At 36.4% G+C, this 18,113-nt stretch overlaps 1 protein-coding gene across 1 annotated transcript in view; it reads left to right on the top strand.

Moving 5' to 3' along the window:
• Window positions 1–10,273, top strand: part of C1AH14orf39 (chromosome 1a C14orf39 homolog) — a 47,601-nt gene extending 37,328 nt beyond the window's left edge. Inside the window, exons 17-18 of the mRNA XM_003267764.2 lie at window positions 4,100–4,157; window positions 9,191–10,273. Of these exons, the coding sequence (XP_003267812.1) occupies window positions 4,100–4,157; window positions 9,191–9,393 (261 nt within the window). The 3' untranslated portion in view covers window positions 9,394–10,273. The remainder of the gene's footprint in view (window positions 1–4,099; window positions 4,158–9,190) is intronic.
• The last annotated feature ends 7,840 nt before the right edge of the window (window positions 10,274–18,113 follow it).

The raw sequence follows: 18,113 nt of genomic DNA, 5'->3' as shown, positions 1-18,113 counted from the left end.
GTCGATTTTAGAATAAGTGCAATGTGGTGCTGAGAAGAATGTATATTCTGTTGATTTGGGGTGGAGAGTTCTGTAGATGTCTATTAAGCCCACTTGGTGCAGAGCTGAGTTCAAGTCCTGGATATCCTTGTTAACCTTCTGTCTTGTTGATCTGTCTAATATTGACAGTGTTGTGTTAAAGTCTGCCATTATTATGTGGGAGTTTGTAGCTCTCTAAGGACTTGCTCTATGAATCTGGGTGCTCCTGTATTGGGTGCATATATATTTAGGATAGTTGGCTCTTCTTGTTGAATTGATCCCTTTACCATTTTGTAATAGTGTTCATTATCTCTTTTGATCTTTGTTGGTTTAAAGTCTGTTTTATCAGAGACTAGGATTGCAACTCCTGCTTTTTTTGCTTTCAGTTTACTTGGTATATCTTCCTCCATCCCTTTGTTTTGAGCCTATGTGTGTCTCTGCATGTAAGATGGGTCTCCTGAATACAGCACACTGATGGGTCTTGACTCTTTATCCAATTTGCCAGTCTGTGTCTTTTAATTGGGTCATTTAGCCCGTTTGCATTTAAGGTTAACATTGTTATGTTTGAATTTGATCCTGTCATGATGTTAGCTGGTTATTTTGCCCATTAATTGATGTAGTTTCTTCATACCATCGATGGTCTTTACAATTTGGCATATTTTTGCAGTGGCTGGCACTGGTTGTTCCTTTCCAAGTTTAGTGCTCCCTTCGGGAGCTCTTGTAAGGCAGGCCTGGTGGTGACAAAAATCTCTCAGCATTTGTTTGTCTGTAAAGGATTTTATTTCTCCTTCACTTATGAAGCTTAGTTTGGCTGGATGTGAGATTCTGGCTTGAAAATTCTTTTCTTTAAGAATGTTGACTGTTGGCCCCTACTCTCTTCTGGCTTGTAGGGTTTCTGCTGAGAGATCCGCTGTTAGTCTGATGGGATTGTGGGTCTGATGGGATTCCCTTTGTGGGTAACCCGACCTTTCTCTCTGGCTGCTGTTAACATTGTTTCCTTCATTTCAATCTTGGTGAATCTGACAATTATGTGTCTTGGGATTGCTCTTTTCGAGGAGTATCTTTGTGGTGTTCTCTGCGTTTCCTGAATTTGAATGTTGGCCTGCCTTTCTAAGTTATGGAAGCTCTCCTGGATAATATCCTGAAGAGTGTTTTCTAACTTGGTTCCATTCTCCCCGTCACTTTCAGGTACACCAATCAAACGTATATTTGGTCTTTTCACATGTTCCCATATTTCTTGGAGGCTTCGTTAGTTTCTTTTTACTCTTTTTTCTCTAATCTTGTCTTCTTGCTTTATTTCATTAATTTGATCTTCAATCACTGATATCCTTTCTTCCACTTGATCGAATCGGCTATTGAAGCTTTTGCATGTGTCCTGAAGTTCTTGTGCCATGGTTTTCAGCTCCATCAGGCCATTTAAAGTCTTCTCTATGCTGTTTATTCTAGTTAGCTATTCGTCTAACCTTTTTTCAAGGTTTTTAGCTTGCTTGTGATGGGTTAGAACATCCTCCTTTAGCTCGTAGAAGTTTGTTATTACCGACCTTCTGAAGCCTGCATCCGTCAACTTGTCATTTTCTGTCCAGTTTTGTTCCATTGCTGGCAAGGAGCTGCAGTCCTTTGGAGAAGAGGCACTCTGGTTTTTGGAATTTTCAGCTTTTCTGCTCTGGTTTCTCCCCATCTTTGTGGTTTTATCTACCTTTGGTCTTTTATGTTGGTGACCTACAGATGGGGTTTTGATGTGGATGTCCTTTTTGTTGATGTTGATGCTATTCCTTTCTGTTTGTTAGTTTTCCTTCTAAGTCAGGCCCCTCAGCTGCAGGTCTGTTGTAGTTTGCTGGAGGTCCACTCCAGACCCTGTTTGCCTGCGTATCACCAGCGGAGGCTGCAGAACAGTAAATATTGCAGAACAGCAAATATTGCTGCCTGATCCTTCCTCTGGAATCTTTGTCCCATAGGGTCACCTACCTGTTTGAGGTGTCTGTCAGCCTCTACTGGGAGATGTCTCCCAGTCAGTCTACATGGGGGTCAGGGACCCACTTGAGGAGGCAGTCTGTCCATTTTCTGAGCTTGAACGCCATGCTGGGAGAACCACTGCTCTCTTCAGAGCTGTCAGTCAGGGACATTTAGGGCTGCAGAAGTTTTCTGTTGCCTTTTGTTCAGCTGTGCCCTGCTCACAGAGTTTGAGTCTATAGAGGCAGTAGGCCTTGCTGAGCTGTGGTGGGCTCCGCCAGTTCAAGCTTCCTGGCTGCTTTGTTTACCTACTCAAGCCTCAGCAATGGCAGACACCCCTCCGCCTGCCAGGCTGCAGCCTCGCAGGTCAATCTCAGACTGCTATGCTAGCAGTGAGCAAGGCTCCTTGAGCATGGCACTCACCAAGCCAGGCACAGGAGGGAATCTCCTGGTCTGCTGGTTGCTAAGACCTTGGGCAAAGTGCAGTATTTGGGCAGGAGTATACTGTTTTTCCAGGTACAGTCTGTCACAGCTTCCCTTGGCTAGGAAAGGGAAATCCCCTGACCCCATGCACTTCACGGGTGAGGGGCACCCTGCCCTGCTTCAGCTCGCCCTCTGTGGGCTGAAACCACTGTCCAACCAGTCCCATTGAGATGAACCAGGTACCTCAGTTGGAAATGCAGAGATCACCTGTCTTCTGTGTTGATCTCGCTGGGAGCTGCAGACTGGAGCTTGTCCTGTTTGGCCATCTTGGAAGCGACCACAAAATCTAAACTTCTATATGTTAAAAAATTTTAAGGGCAAAATGACAAAGATGTAAAATATTTGCACTAAGATCGCAAATAATTAACATCTCTAGAATATAAAGTGCTTATATGTACCAATAAGGAAAAAATTACTTTCTCAATAGAAGAATGAGCAAAGTCCATTTGACAAATAGATAATTCACTGAAAAAGAAATTCAAGTGGCTTATAAAATCCGCGAGAAAACAGCTTTCCTTATTAATTGTCAAAGAAACATGAATCTGTGCATAACAGTGTTTATTCACGTGTGACTTTTATATAAGAAACAAAGTTGGGACAACTTACATGTCCAGTATAAAAGGATAGTTGAAACTGTCTGGTTTGTCTATTTGGAGGAATATTATAGAGCCATGGAAAGAGTCAGATTTTAGAAGAATAATGACATGGACAAATGCTCACAATGCAATGTGAAGAGGAAAAAGGTGCACAGAAAACTATGCTATCATGATCTCATCTTTTTTTTTTAAAAGCAGAGTTGGAACCAACCCAAATGTCCAACAACGATAGACTGGATTAAGAAAATGTGGCACATATACACCATGGAATACTATGCAGCCATAAAAAATGATGAGTTCGTGTCCTTTGTAGGGACATGGATGAAACTGGAAAACATCATTCTCAGTAAACTATCGCAAGGACAAAAAACCAAACACCGCATGTTCTCACTCATAGGTGGGAATTGAACAATGAGAACTCATGGACACAGGAAGGGGAACATCACACTCCGGGGACTGTTGTGGGGTGGGGGGAGGGGGGAGGGACAGCATTAGGAGATACACCTAATGCTAAATGACGAGTTAATGGGTGCAGGAAATCAACATGGCACATGGATACATATGTAACAAACCTGCACATTGTGCACATGTACCCTAAAACCCTAAAGTATAATAAAAAAAAAAAAAAAAAAAGCCTGTTTTACTGAGAAAATAGACTTTTGGCAGCAAACCTTGATCTGAACTGACATGAAGCTATCCACTTCCTGTTACTTTTATAGGCAAAAAAAAAAAAACAAAACAAAAACCCAACAACCTGATTTGTTAAAAGCTTTCAGAATAAAGCAAAATATCATATTAAGATTCTAAAGTAGGAGCTATCTTTAGTACAATGTATTTTGCCTGAATCAAATCAATAGACCTTATTTTAATATAAGTAAATGACAGGTTTTGAAGATAGATCTTTTTAAGTATAAGAGTGTGCTATATAAAGGTACCATATGTCTACTTTAATTCTGTGTATTAGAAGAACTAAGCTTTAGATTCAAATATATATACTATATATACTGTCCTACTTATTTCACAAGTAATATTTAATGGAAATTATTTTCCAGTTTAATGAACATTATTCTGCAAGAAATCTAAATCCTCTGTCATCAGAGCAAGAGATTGGTAAGTTGTTTGAAGTTTGCTACCTTTAAAAACATGTTAACTCATTAGTACAGTATTTAGTTTCTCTAACTTATTTTCTTAGGTGCTCATTTTATTCTTTAGAAATTACTGTTATTTCTGCACTACTCACTGATATTCTTTTCTTTCTTTTTTCAAGCAATTAGCTTTTCTTACTACTCTATTAAAACTTACTTTCTCCAAGGTTGTTGACCTCCCAATTATCAAACATTATGGATATCTTGTATTTATTATCATATTAAGACTCTTTGCAACATTTGATATAGTTGGTTAGTTCCATCTTTTTTCTGTAATTTTTGGATTTCCTTTTCTGTCTTTGATACTTTTTATTGGATATTCTTCATTTTTCCTTTGATTGATTAATTCATTCAACATACTAATATAAATGTGTATGTATATTATATTTTATATCAGGTATGCTTTGGGGCTCTGGTGACAGTGGACAAGAATGAAAAATTCTCATATGGTGTATGTTCTAGTGGGATAAACTGAAAATAGACAAATAAATCAATGTATAATTTATCAGATAGTACACTAAACAACAGTTGTTATGGGCTTGAATAGTCAGACTCACATATTATGATTTTAAATCTAATATTACCTTTATGTTATAGAATGATACAAGATAAGAGATAATGGTAGGTACAGCATCCTTGTTTCATTGAGAGGATCACCAACTACCCAAGTAATACACCTTCTTTTACCACTGCCACCCAAGGAACATGTCAGGCTGCTATGGACAAAAGGCATGTTGCATGTAGGTCACCTTGAAACACGAGAGCTGTAACTTCAATTTCACACCAGTCTTGTGTATTATTCTAGTCATGAGGCCCAAGGCCTGTATGCTAACTCATAGCTCCTCTAATTCAGGTGCAGTCTCACACAGCAGACTAGATAGATAAAAAATCCTGGGTTTACCTTAATTCTGTGAAAACAGTGCTGTGGGAAGTCAGGCTCCAAGTCATTTTCCAGGTGGGCCCGAATCTTCCCAGGCTTGATGTTAATTTTTTACTTATTGTTGGTGATAAATACTATGCAGCAAAGTAATGTAGAGTAAGGGAAATAGGGAATACTTGGATTGGGAAGGTGATTGCTGTATTGCAAGGGAGTCAGGAAAGGCATCACTAGAAGTCAACATTGAGCAGAAGGAGATGCATATACAAGCTACTGGGGAATGTGTTCCAAGCAAAGGGCAAAAAGGTCTTGAAATGGGAACATATTCAGTATGTTAGTTGAAAATTAGTTAAATTGGTATGATTTATGGAATAAGGAAGGAGAGACTGGTGGGAGATTAAATCCAAGAGGTGGATGGAGAGCAAATCATGTGGGACCTGTAGATCATTAAGGACTCAGGGGCTTTTTTCTGAGTGAAATGGGAAGCCTCTCGAAGGTTTTAAGTAAAGGACTGAAATGATCTGACAGGTTTTAAAAGAATTATTCTGGCTGCTATGTGGAGAACAGACTGTATGGAAACAAGGGCAAAAGCAGGGAAAGGTCAGGAAGCTATAAAATGATACAAAGTGAGAATTGATGAGTAGTAGTAGAAGTGGTGAGAACATGTCAGATTTTGGTTACAAAGTTTTCTGAAGATAGAGCTGGAAGAATTTGCTTATGGACTGGATATAAGGATTGAGAGAGAGAAACAAAGATTGTGCCATGTTTTGACGACATGAATAACTTGGAATGGAGTTGCCATTTATAGAAATATGGAAAGCTGTAAGAGTAATTTGAGATTGAGGAGCCAGGGGTTTCATTTAGGAAGTGTTTTAATTGAAAAGCCTATTTATTAGATACGTAAGTGAAAGTAAAGTAGGAAATTGTACATATGAATTTGGAATTCAATGAGATGGACACACAGATTTTTGAATTTTTATAAATGGTATTTAATGCTATGAGATCAGAATGAATCTACCAATTGTATTTATTAAATGTCTACCATCTAAAAATTTAAATCTATTTACATCCTCTTTTTTTTTTGAGACAGAGTTTCGCTCTTGTTGCCCAGGCTGGAGTGCAATGGCACCATCTGGGCTCACGGCAACCTCCGCCTCCTGGGTTCAAGCAATTCTCCTGCCTCAGCCTCCTAAGTAGCTGGGATTACAGGCGCCCACCACTATGCCCAGCTAATTTTTTGTATTTTTAGTAGAGACGGGGTTTCACTATGTTGGCCAGGCTGGTCTCAAATTCCTGACCTCAGGCGATTCACCCACCTCAGCCTCCCAAAGTGCTGGGATCACAGGCGTGAGCCACCGCACCCAGCCCACATCCTCTTTTTTGACATTCTCATTCATTTGACACTCATTCACTTCAATGTTTTCAAATATAATACATACAGATAATGACCAAATTTATATCTTGCTGCACTGACTTCTAAACTCTAGGACCTTATTTCTGATTGTACAGTTTAAATTTCTTTAGACATCTTTTGACATTAAAAACTCAGTGTAGATGAAATTAAACTTGCTCTCTTTCTGACGTCCCTGATGGTATCTCCATTATTCTGGCTTTTAAGGTTTGGAGCATAGTAACAATTTTAACTTCTTTCTGTGACTGTGACTACATTCAACTAGTCATCAAGTTTTATCAGTTCTCTCCCTTAAATATTTATTTTTATTTTCTATTTTCATTGAAACCATTATATTTCAGAGTCTTACTGTTCACCTGGACTGTTACAATAACATCCTAATTGGTGTTTTCCATTTTTCAGCTTACCTATAGATCACAGCTTAATTAATCTTCAGTGCCCATAATGTTGGCCATGTCACTGCCCTAATCAGATACCTTCAGTGACTCCCACACTGACTATCAAATTATGCTTCTACTTTTCTAATTTAGCTCCAACTACCTGTTTCGTTTTTTATTGGCATATAGTTGTACATATTTATGGGGTCCATGTGATATTTTGATACGTGCATACAATGTGTAATGATCAAATCAGGGTAATTGGAATATCCATCACCTCAGACGTTTATCATTTCTTTGTGTGGGGAACATTCCAAATCTTCTCTTCTAGCTATGTCAAAATACACTATAAATTCTTGTAAACCATACTACTACTCTAGAACTTATTCTTAAATTCCATACTAGAACTTATTCCTTCTATCTAACTGTATTTTTATACTCATTAACCAGTCTCTATTCATCCCCCAACATACCTTTTAAGGCTTTTATCTTATAAGAGTAACCTGTGCTTTGGCTAGACTCTGGAACTCAGTGTGTCTCAAGTATGCCCACACTTTCTTACCTGCTTTTTACTTCTTGCAATCCCCAACTTCTATCTCTTTCTATCTTTCGAGATAGAATTCTCTTCCATAAAACCTTTTATTTATCCCCTCAATCTTCTTTTTCAAAAAGATCTCTCCCTCTCTTTTCTGAATATCTCTTCTTTTTTATACTTTTTAGCATTCTATCATCATTATTTATAAATAGATATAAAATCTCCTCTAGATCACGGGTTTTTTGAGGGCAGGGATTTTAAAATGTACCTTTGAATTCCCCATAGCACCTATAATGCTGCCTTGCACAGTAATGTGTTCTTTTATTTACAGTGATCATATGAGTTTTATGAAGACTTCATATGAACTTCTTGTGAAATTAAAAACAAAATCAAATTCATTTATTCAAAGGGAAATTCAAGATTTTAGTTCTTTTTGGATCTGTGTTTACATTATACCAGTTTTTCTTTAAGTCATATGGCTGTGTACTGAGAAATACACATAGTCAAAAAAATAAAGTGAGAAAGGGAGAGGGGAAGAACACAAGTATCTTGTAGTCAGTCTGTCCATCTATCCATCTGTCTGTCCATCCATGCATCCATCCACCCATCTTATGCTGGTTGACTTGGTTCTATTTAGGGTGAAATAATTGAGATGTTTAAAAATAAAAATAAAGTTATTAAATATATGAAATTTAAAAAATATATGAAACATTCAAAGTGATACAAAGTAAATTATTTTGCTTAATATGCTATTTGATTAATTCTATATAAAAATAGATATTTTAAAAAACTTGTTTCAAGTACATATTTCATTACTATAGATTTAAAATTATTTAATGATCATTAATTTTAAATTAGAATTAAGATGTTGAAAATATATTTGTATATTTATAATTTTATTAATAAGTAACATAATAAGTGAAAAACAGTATTTTTCCTTAATGGCAGTTCTGGGCTTCATCAACCAGAGCTACATTTAAAGCTTATTTTAAAAATTCCTTTTAGAACTCTTTTTAATGTTCTGTCAGTTTCCTTGAACAGTGCTACAAACAGTATATTGTAGTGACTCAATAAATAATAGTTGAATAAGTTTAACTTGTACAGTATCTCTCAGATTCAGCATTTTTTCCTCCATTACCATAGCTATGATTGTAGATAAGGTCAACATTTCATTATGTCTTCACTGGACAATAGAGTTTTATTTTATTTTGGTTAGTCCCACTTCTAGACTCTCCTGTTCCAGCCTTTATACCTATTCTCTCCTGAGTAATACTTATGAAGCTGTTCAAATCATGTCATATCTCTGCTTGAAAATCTTCAATGAATTCTTGTTATCTACTAAATAAAGTCCAGATTCCATAGTGGGACATTCAGCAATCTTTCCAAGCTCATCTTCATTAATTTCCACTTAATACATCTTTATTATTTCTCACTGCTCCTGCTAAGCTGAATAGATTTCTGTTACTCTAATGCATCCTATGCATCTCTGTTTCTGTGCCTCTGTATCATTCTCTTCATTTGAGGTGTTTTATTCTACTTTTTACTTTTTATACTAGTTCTTTATATACTAGACTTCAAATTACTTGAAGATAGGGTTTAAGTTTGAGTCTGTTTTAACCTTCATAGTACCAAGGACAATGCCTTGCACTTAAGAGGAATACAGTTAAATACCTGTATTCCTGTGTAACACTGATTCAGTGTTACCATATTTATTGTATGCAGTATGCTATAATTCAGTAGGTTATAAAAATTTTATATAAGATGAAGAGCATGATACTGTAATGTTTATCTTCCTTAGGAAACTTATTTGAGAAACCAGAAGGAGAAGATGGCTTTACATTTTCTTTTCCATCAGACACTTCAACTCATACATTTGGAGCTGGAAAAGATGATTTTAGTTTTCCATTTTCATTTGGACAGGGTCAAAATTCAATACCTTCCTCTTCTTTAAAAGGTTTTTCATCTTCCTCACAAAATACAACACAGTTTACTTTTTTTTGAGCTAGTCATTAATTCCTTAAATTATTTTACTGTTCTGTGTTCATGAGGGCATAAATTTACATTATTGCTTAAAACATGAAGACTGCTTTCTTTTGTTGATTAAAGCAGTAATTGTTTGATTATATTTATTGAAATATTGAAATACTGAATATTTTGGATTTTGTGTGTGCTGTTAACTAATCATTATTTATTTTGGTTTTGATTTTGTGAGCCGTGGTCCGGTAGAACTTTTATTAATCTTAATAGAATTTGATGCTTTTTTCATTACTCTTTATTTTAAATATTAAGCCTGCTTCTCCTTGGAACCTAAGGTTTTTTTCTGGAAGTATTGTTGATACTTTGATAAGAACAAGAACTACAGTAGTAACTCCAGAGTTAGTGCTGAAGTGTACTTTAGCTACCAAAAATTTCTTTTAAAATTATTGGGTATCACTTCTGCTTCACTATGTAGTATACAGAGTGGTACTGTAATAATAATTTCAAACAATTTATGTTAATAACAAAATCTGTGTTATTTTCTTCTAATATAACACATGGTACAATTCTAATTTTATGAGTTATGCTAATGCTTTCAATGGCTAAAAATTAAATGTGAAGGGCAAGAGTAATTTCTGAAAATTGGATTGTTGTATCAGTGGTGATCCTGTTAATTTTTTTTTGCTTAAATATTTTTTGAAGAACATTTAAAATTTTGTCTCCTTCAATAACAAAAATTTCATCTTTATGTTTTGTGTTCAGTATTTCTCAATTAATTATATAGCTTAAGTGAAGATATTTAAGATTTGATGAACTTCTATAAATATTTTGCTCAATATAATTGTATTTTGTGCTTTGTAAATTAGCTGTATTGAGTTACCAAGTAATAAAGTGTTTGACTCCATATTTTGATATGACTGTTGATGGATTTTTAAACCTAACCCCTTCTTTTCTCATTCTGCCCCACATTTGGCCAAGCTGATCAGAAAGCCTGGTTGCTCCTTCCTTTGGTGCCAGTAGGAAGTTCAAACCACATATGGGAGCCCCCACCCAGCCCACCCCCTAACTACCATAGAAACCCAAAGCCAGTCTTTTTTCTCTACTTCTCAAGCTATTTTTCAGTTCAGCTTAGGAGGCCTGCCCCGCTTTCCCCAGAAGGCCTTAATATATGACTAGAAAAATCTTTTCATGCCTTATTGGGATGCGTGGCATCATCAGTTTCAATATGCAAATCAAATTTTGGGTAAGAGTCTATACTGCTTCTTCAGGGTGTCTACAAATTATCACAGTTGTATTACATTAAGCTGTCTCAAAGACTTAAAAAGAAGGGCAATCTAATTAGTGATAGACTTTAAGAAAATTTTAGACTCTGTTAAAAAAAAAACCATCAAACCTTCAACAACTGCTTAAAAGATGAAAATTTCAGTTAAAAATCTGGATTTTTTTTTCTTTTTTTAACAGGTATTTATCTTATTGACTCTATGATTAAATTAATTGGTAGTTTTTATATAATAAAGGCATTGGCTATATATGAGACAGGAGAAAAAGTTATAATTTGTTTATTTATTGAGAAATTCAAAACTAGTTTTAGCCTTGAATGATTCAGTGATTCCATGATTTATTTTTACTTTAATGTCTAGCACACCAGTATGGTTAGATTTATCATGTATCAATAAGTGATACGAACTAAGTATTTTAAAAGTATCTACCTTGCACATGGCATTTTGACAGCATATAAAAGGCTAGAACACAGACGTGGTCCTATACTCTAGGAACTTATAACTTGGTTGAGTAGACAAAACTTGAGAAATAACAAAAGCACATTATAATAACTATTATAACTATAATATAATAACTATATTATAACTATAATAATATAACTATATTATAACTATAATAATATAACTATAATATAATAACGATATTATAACTATACTATAATAACTATATTATAACTATAATAACAACTATATTATAGCAATAATATAACTATATTACAGCTATAATAATATAATAACTATATTATTATAATGTGACTTTTGTTATAGAAGAGACCAAGTGTTTTAAGAATGAGGGGAAAAAGGGTCATCATGAGCTAGAAAACCTGGGAAGGATTCACCGAAGAGGTAAAATTGAATTAGCACTTTACAGGTATGTAGATTGTAAAATTTTCAAGTGTAAGATTGATGCTTTTTTAGCCTTTCATGTTTTAATTACCTAACTAGTTGCTAGTCTTTAGTAGGATTGCATTAAACAATTATTGAATTAATAGAACTTAACTGAATTGGTAAAGGAGACAGAGCTTTCTAGATAAGGGGACTAATATGATCAAAAGAAAAATGCAATCACATGTTTACTATTAATATGTGTAGAGGAAATTAAAGAATAGACCTAGCTGGAATGAAGAATAATATCAGGAAATTGAGTTTAATAGATATGATAGGACTGATTTATAGAGGATCTTGAAGTGTTTTGACTTGGTTTCTGAGGCCAATACGGAACTTATATTTTAATGTCAGAGTTTCAAGAGAAAAGAAATGACTAGGAAAATTAAACTGACAATACAGCCAGAGTTAGGAGAAATTAGAGTTGGATAAACCAATTAGGAGTCAATTGCAGTGGTCCAAGTGTGTAGTGATACGTTCCAGGTGATAACAACTGATTGTCTTGTGGTTTCATACTGATGACACCTAAATTGGAAAAATATATCTTGTTTAAAAGAAATACATTTGATTGAACATCATCTGAGTGTAAGGTAAAAGGAGAAAGGAACCAGAGTTGTTTGTGTTTGAATATCATAGTTCATCCAACTAGTGGAGGCATATGCAGTGTTTCGAATACAAATCACAAAAATAACTTTGTGTAATCAAATAGCCTTATAAAGATAACTTTTAAAAGAGAATTATTACCCTAGAGATAAATCTTCTATTACCTTTAAAATAGGAATTTGTTCCCACTTCTATTCAATGAGATTTCAGAAATAAGGGGTCTAGTCCCAGAGCTCTCTGTTAAATTTAGAAGAAAGATAGACACTGCATATCTAATTTTGTTTAGGTCCAAAAAATCTATTTTAATATGGTTAGATGAATTTTTTCTCTATGATTAGAAAAGATATTCTAAGAATATAAGAGTAATACTCCAAAATCAGTTAAGACTTGATTTATTGTCACAAGAGGTATATGTATGAGCAGACAGTGGTTCCTGGAGTATAACTGCTTCTCAGTGGACAGGGCTAGGATCTGTCAGTAGACAAAGCTAGGAAATATATGTATGTGTACTATATCTACATACATGTTTGTTGGTGTATCTAACTACTGAAAACAAAACACGAGTTTAGACTGATAACTCCAGCAACAAGAGGTTCATCTAGTATTCGCCTTTTGTTTATTTGTAACTGCTCTCTCTGACAGTGAGAAACCTGGCTGTCATTAACTACAATTTATTTGCTTTCTTTTTCAGTTCTAGTATACATGTAAAGTTATTTCTAAATTGGTAACCCAAATGCTGTGATAAAGAAATTTATTAACTAGGGTATGTTAGTTTTCTGTGACTGCTGTAGCAAATTACTATAGCCTTTTTGGGTTGAAACAATAGGAATTCATTCTCTCATAGTTCCAGAGGCCAGGCATCCAAAATTGGTGTTACAGATCAAAAATCAAGGTGTGAGCAGGGTCATACTTTCGACGCTCTAGGGAAGGATCCATTCCTTTCTTCTTTAAGCTTTTGGTGCCTGCTGGCATTTCTTGGCTTGTAGCTACATCACTCCAATTTTCAAAGCCAGTCAGTATTCTACAGAGAAATAGAACCAATAGCATCTATCTATAGTATCTATCTATCTGTCTGTCTATCTATCTATCTATCTATCTATCTATCTATCTATCTATCTATCTATCTATCCATCCATTCATCTAGATTTATTTTAAGGAATTGGTTGTTAAGATTATAGAGGTGGCAAGTCTGAAATCTGTAGGACAAGCTGGCAGGCTAGAAATTCAAGTAAGAGTTGATGTTTCAGTTGAGTTCAATATCAACAGAGCAGACTAGGGAGGCCGGGAACTCAGGTAGGGTTTCTGTGTTGTAGTCTCAAGGTCAAATTCACTCTTTAGGAAACTTCAGTCTTTGCTCCTAAGGCCTTCAACTAATTGAATGCAGCCTACCCACATTATGGAGAGTTCTGCTTTACCCAAAGTCTACTGACTTAATCATATCTAAAAAATACTTTGCATCAACATCTAGAATGGTGTTTCACCAAACAACTGGGTACCATAGCCTATCCAAATTGACATAAAATTAACCACCACAGCCAGCATCTTCAAATTTCTCTTTGACCCACCTTACATGGCCTTCCCTCAGTGTGTGAAATCTCTCCCACTGCCTCCCTTTTATAAGCATACATGCGATTGCATTTAGGGTCCATCTGGATGGATAATTCAGATAATCTCCCCATTTCAAGATCTTTGCCTTAATCACATCCACAAAATTTTTGGTCTCCACAACCCTTATCATAACCAAACATCCTACTTGTAATAACTCTTTCATCCAATTGCCAATCAGAAAATCTTTGAATCTGCCTACAACCTGGAAGCAACCCCAGCCTCTGCTTCCAGTTGTCTCGCCTTTCTGGACCAAAGCAATGTTCATCTTACATGTATTGATTGATGCTTTATGTCTCCCTAAAGTGTATAAAACCAAGTTGTGGCCTGACCACCTTGGGCACATGTTCTGAGGATCTCCTGAGGGCTATGTTATGGGCCATTGATCACTCATATTTAGCTCAGAATAAATCTCTTCAAATATTTTACAGTTTGATTCTTTTTGTTGACACTTGATGATGTGCAAGTCTATGGGTTTTGACAAATAGAATCATGTATCTACCATCATAGCACCATATACAACAGTTCCATCATACCCCAAATTCCCTAGCATTGACTTTTGTAGTCAATCCCTTCCCCTACTTCCAAAGCCTGGAAACCAAAGATTTGTCTTCTATTCCTGTAGCTTTGTCTTTTCCAGAATGTTATATAAATAGAAACATGCAATATTTTTTATATTAAATGCCAATTATTCATAACCAGTATATAGAAATACAGTTGATTTTTATATACCAACTGTGATCATGCTGAACTCAGGAGGTCTAGTAGCTTTTTTTGTAGAATCTTTGGGATTTTCTATATAAGCAATTATGTTGCTTACAAACAGAGACTGTTTCATTCCTTCATTTCCAATATGCCTTCATGAATATATTCAAAATATGCTACAAGGCTATAGTAATAAAAACAACATGGTATTTGTATAAAAACAAACACATAGACCAAAGAAACAGTAAAGAACCCAGAAATAAATCCACATATTTACACCCAACTGATTTGTGACAAAGGTATCAAGAACATACATTGGGGAAAGGACACCCTCTTCAACAAATGATGCTGGGAAAATTGGATATCTAAATGCAAAAGAACGAAACTGAGCCCCTACTTGTCACCATTTGCAAAAACAACTCAAGATGGATTAAAGACTTAATGTAACACCTAAAACTGTAAAACTACTAAAAGAAAACAGGAGAAACACTTCGGAAGGTTGGTTTAGACAAAGATTTTGTAGCTATAACCTCAAAAGCACAGGCAACCAAAATGAAAATAGACAAATGAGACTACATTAAGCTGAAAAAGCATCTGCATGGTAAAGGAAACAATAAACAGAGTGAAGAGGCAACCTGTTGAATGAGAGAAAATATTTGCAAACTATTCATCTGACAAGGGACTAATATCCAGGATATACAAGGAACTCAACAGGAAAAAAATCCCATTAAAAATTGAGCTAAGGAATACTATGCAGCCATAAAAAATGATGAGTTTATGTCCTTTGTAGGGACATGGATGAAGCTGGAAACCATCATTCTCAGCAAACTGTCACAAGGACAAAAAACCAAACACCACATGTTCTCACTCATAGGTGGGAAATGAACAATGAGAACACATGGACACAGGAAGGGGAACATCACACACCGGGGACTGTTGTGGAGTGGGGGGAGGGGGAGAGATAGCATTAGGAGATATACCTAATGCTAAATGACGAGTTAATGGGTGCAGCACACCAACATGGCACATGTATACGTATGTAACAAACCTGCACATTGTGCACATGTACCCTAAAACTTAAAGTATAATAATAATAAAATTTAAAAAAAATGGGGAAGAAAAAAATTGAGCTAAGGACACACACAAATAGACACTTCTCAGAAGAAGACATACAAAAGTCCAACAGATATATGAAAAAAGTATTCAACATAAATTATCATCAGGGAAATGCAAATCAAAACCACAATGATGTATTATCTTACTCCAGTTAGAATGGCTATTATTAAAAAGACAGAAAATTACAGTGAGGTTGTGGAGAAAAGTTAACTCTTATACACTGTTGGTGAGAATGTAAATTAGTACAGTCACTCTGGAAAACAGTATGGAAGTTCCCCGAAAAACTGAAAATAGAGCTACCGTATGATCCAGCAATCCCACTATTGGGTATTTATCCAAAGAAAAAGAAATTTGTGTATCAAAATTTGCACATCCACCTGCACTAAAATGTTTATCACAGCACTATTTACAATGGCAAATATATGGTATCAAGCTAAGTGTCCATAAGTGGATAAATAAAATGTGGTATATAGACATAATGGAATACTAATTGGCTATAAAAAAGAATGAAATCTTGTCATTTGCAGTAACATGGGTGGAACTAGGAGGTTATGCTAAATGAAATAAGCCAGGCCTGGAAAGGCAGATACTGCATGTTCTCACCCATATGAGAAAAATTGATCTCATGGAGATGGAGAACAGAATGGTAGATATCAGAGGCTGGGAAGACTGTGTAGGTAGGAGGTGGGGATAAAGGGAGGTTAGGAGGCGAGGATAAAGGGAGGTTTATTTAGTGGATACAAACATATAGTTAGATAGAAGAAATAAGCCCCGATTATCAATAGCAGAGTAGGGTGACTATAGTTAGCAACAAGGTGTTATATATTTCAAAGAAGCTAGAAGAGAGGACCTGAAATGTGTTCCTAACACGCAGAAATGATAAGAACTCAAGATGATACCATAAATACATGGACTTGATCATCACACATTGTATGCATGTAACAAGATATCACATGTACCCCATAAATATGTACAAATATTATGTGTCAATAAAAGTATTTTTAAAAGTTTGACTAGATATAAATTTTTCAGCCAGTTTTAATTAATTTTAATTGACAAAAGTTATATATATTTATGGTGTAAAACATGATATTTGAAATATGTATATATTGTGGAACCACTAACACAAGCTATTTAGCATATGCATTATCTCACACACTTATCTTTTTTGTGGTTAGAATGCTTAAAATCTACTCTTCACAGTTTTCAAATACAAAATACATTGTTATTAACTATAGTCATCATGTTATACACTAGATCTCTTGAACTTATTTCTCCTGTCTAACTAAAATTTTGTATTTTTTTTACCAATATCTCCCCAACTCCCACGCCTCCAATCTACTGTCTGCTTCTATGAGTTAAACTTTTTCAGATTCCACGTATAAGTGAGATCATGCGGTATTTGTCTTTCTGTGCCTGAGTTATTTCACTTAACAGAATATCCTCGAGAGGGTGGAGACAAGATGGCCAAATAGGAACAGCTCCAGTCTACAGCTCCCAGCATGAGCAACGCAGAAGATGAACGATTTCTGCATTTCCAACTGAGGTACTGGGTACATCTCACTGGGGATTGTCAGACAGTGGGTGCAGGACAGTGGGTGCAGTGCACCAAGCCTGAGCCAAAGTAGGGCAAGGCATCGCCTCACCCGGGAAGCACAAGGGATCAGGGAATTCCCTTTGCTAGCCAAGGAAAGGGGTGACGGATGGCATCTGGAAAATCGGGTCACTCCCACCCTAATACTGCACTTTTCCGATGGTCTTAGCAAACGGCACACCAGGAGATTATATCCCGCACCTGGCTCAGAGGGTCGACGCCCACGAAGCCGCACTCATTGCTAGCACAGTAGTCTGAGATCAAACTGTAAGGCAGCAGCGAGGCTGGGGGAGGGGCACCCACCATTACTGAGGCTTGAGCAGGTAAACAAAGTGGCCGGGAAGCTCGAACTGGGGGGAGCCCACCGCAGCTCGAGGAGGCCTGCCTGCCTCTGTAGAATCCACCTCTGGGGGCAGGGCATAGCCAAACAAAAGGCAGCAGAAACCTCTGCAGAGTTAAATGTCCATGTCTGACAGCTTTGAAGAGAGTAGTGGTTCTCCCAGCACGCAGCTGGAGATCTGAGAATGGACAGACTGCCTCCTCAAGTGGGTCCCTGACCCCCGAGTAGCCTAACTGGGAGGCACCACCCAGTAGGGGCAGACTGACACCTCACACAGCTGGGTACTCCTCTCAGACAAAACTTCCAGAGGAACAATCAGGCAGCAACATTTGATGTTCACCAATATCCGCTGTTCTGCAGCCTCTGCTGCTGATACCCAGGCAAACAGGGTCTGGAGTGGACCTCCAGCAAACTCCAACAGACCTGCAGCTGAGGGTCCTGACTGTTAGAAGGAAAACTAACAAACAGAAAGAACATCCACACCAAAACCCCATCTGTATGTCACCATCATCAAAGACCAAAGGTAGATAAAACCACAAAGATGGGGAAAAAACAGAGCAGAGAAACTGAAAATTCTAAAAATCAGAGCACCTCTCCTCCTCCAAAGGCATGCACC

Source organism: Nomascus leucogenys, chromosome 1a, assembly GCF_006542625.1.
Source record: "Nomascus leucogenys isolate Asia chromosome 1a, Asia_NLE_v1, whole genome shotgun sequence".
Taxonomy (NCBI): domain Eukaryota; kingdom Metazoa; phylum Chordata; class Mammalia; order Primates; family Hylobatidae; genus Nomascus; species Nomascus leucogenys.
This window is presented reverse-complemented; position numbering and strand designations above follow the sequence as displayed.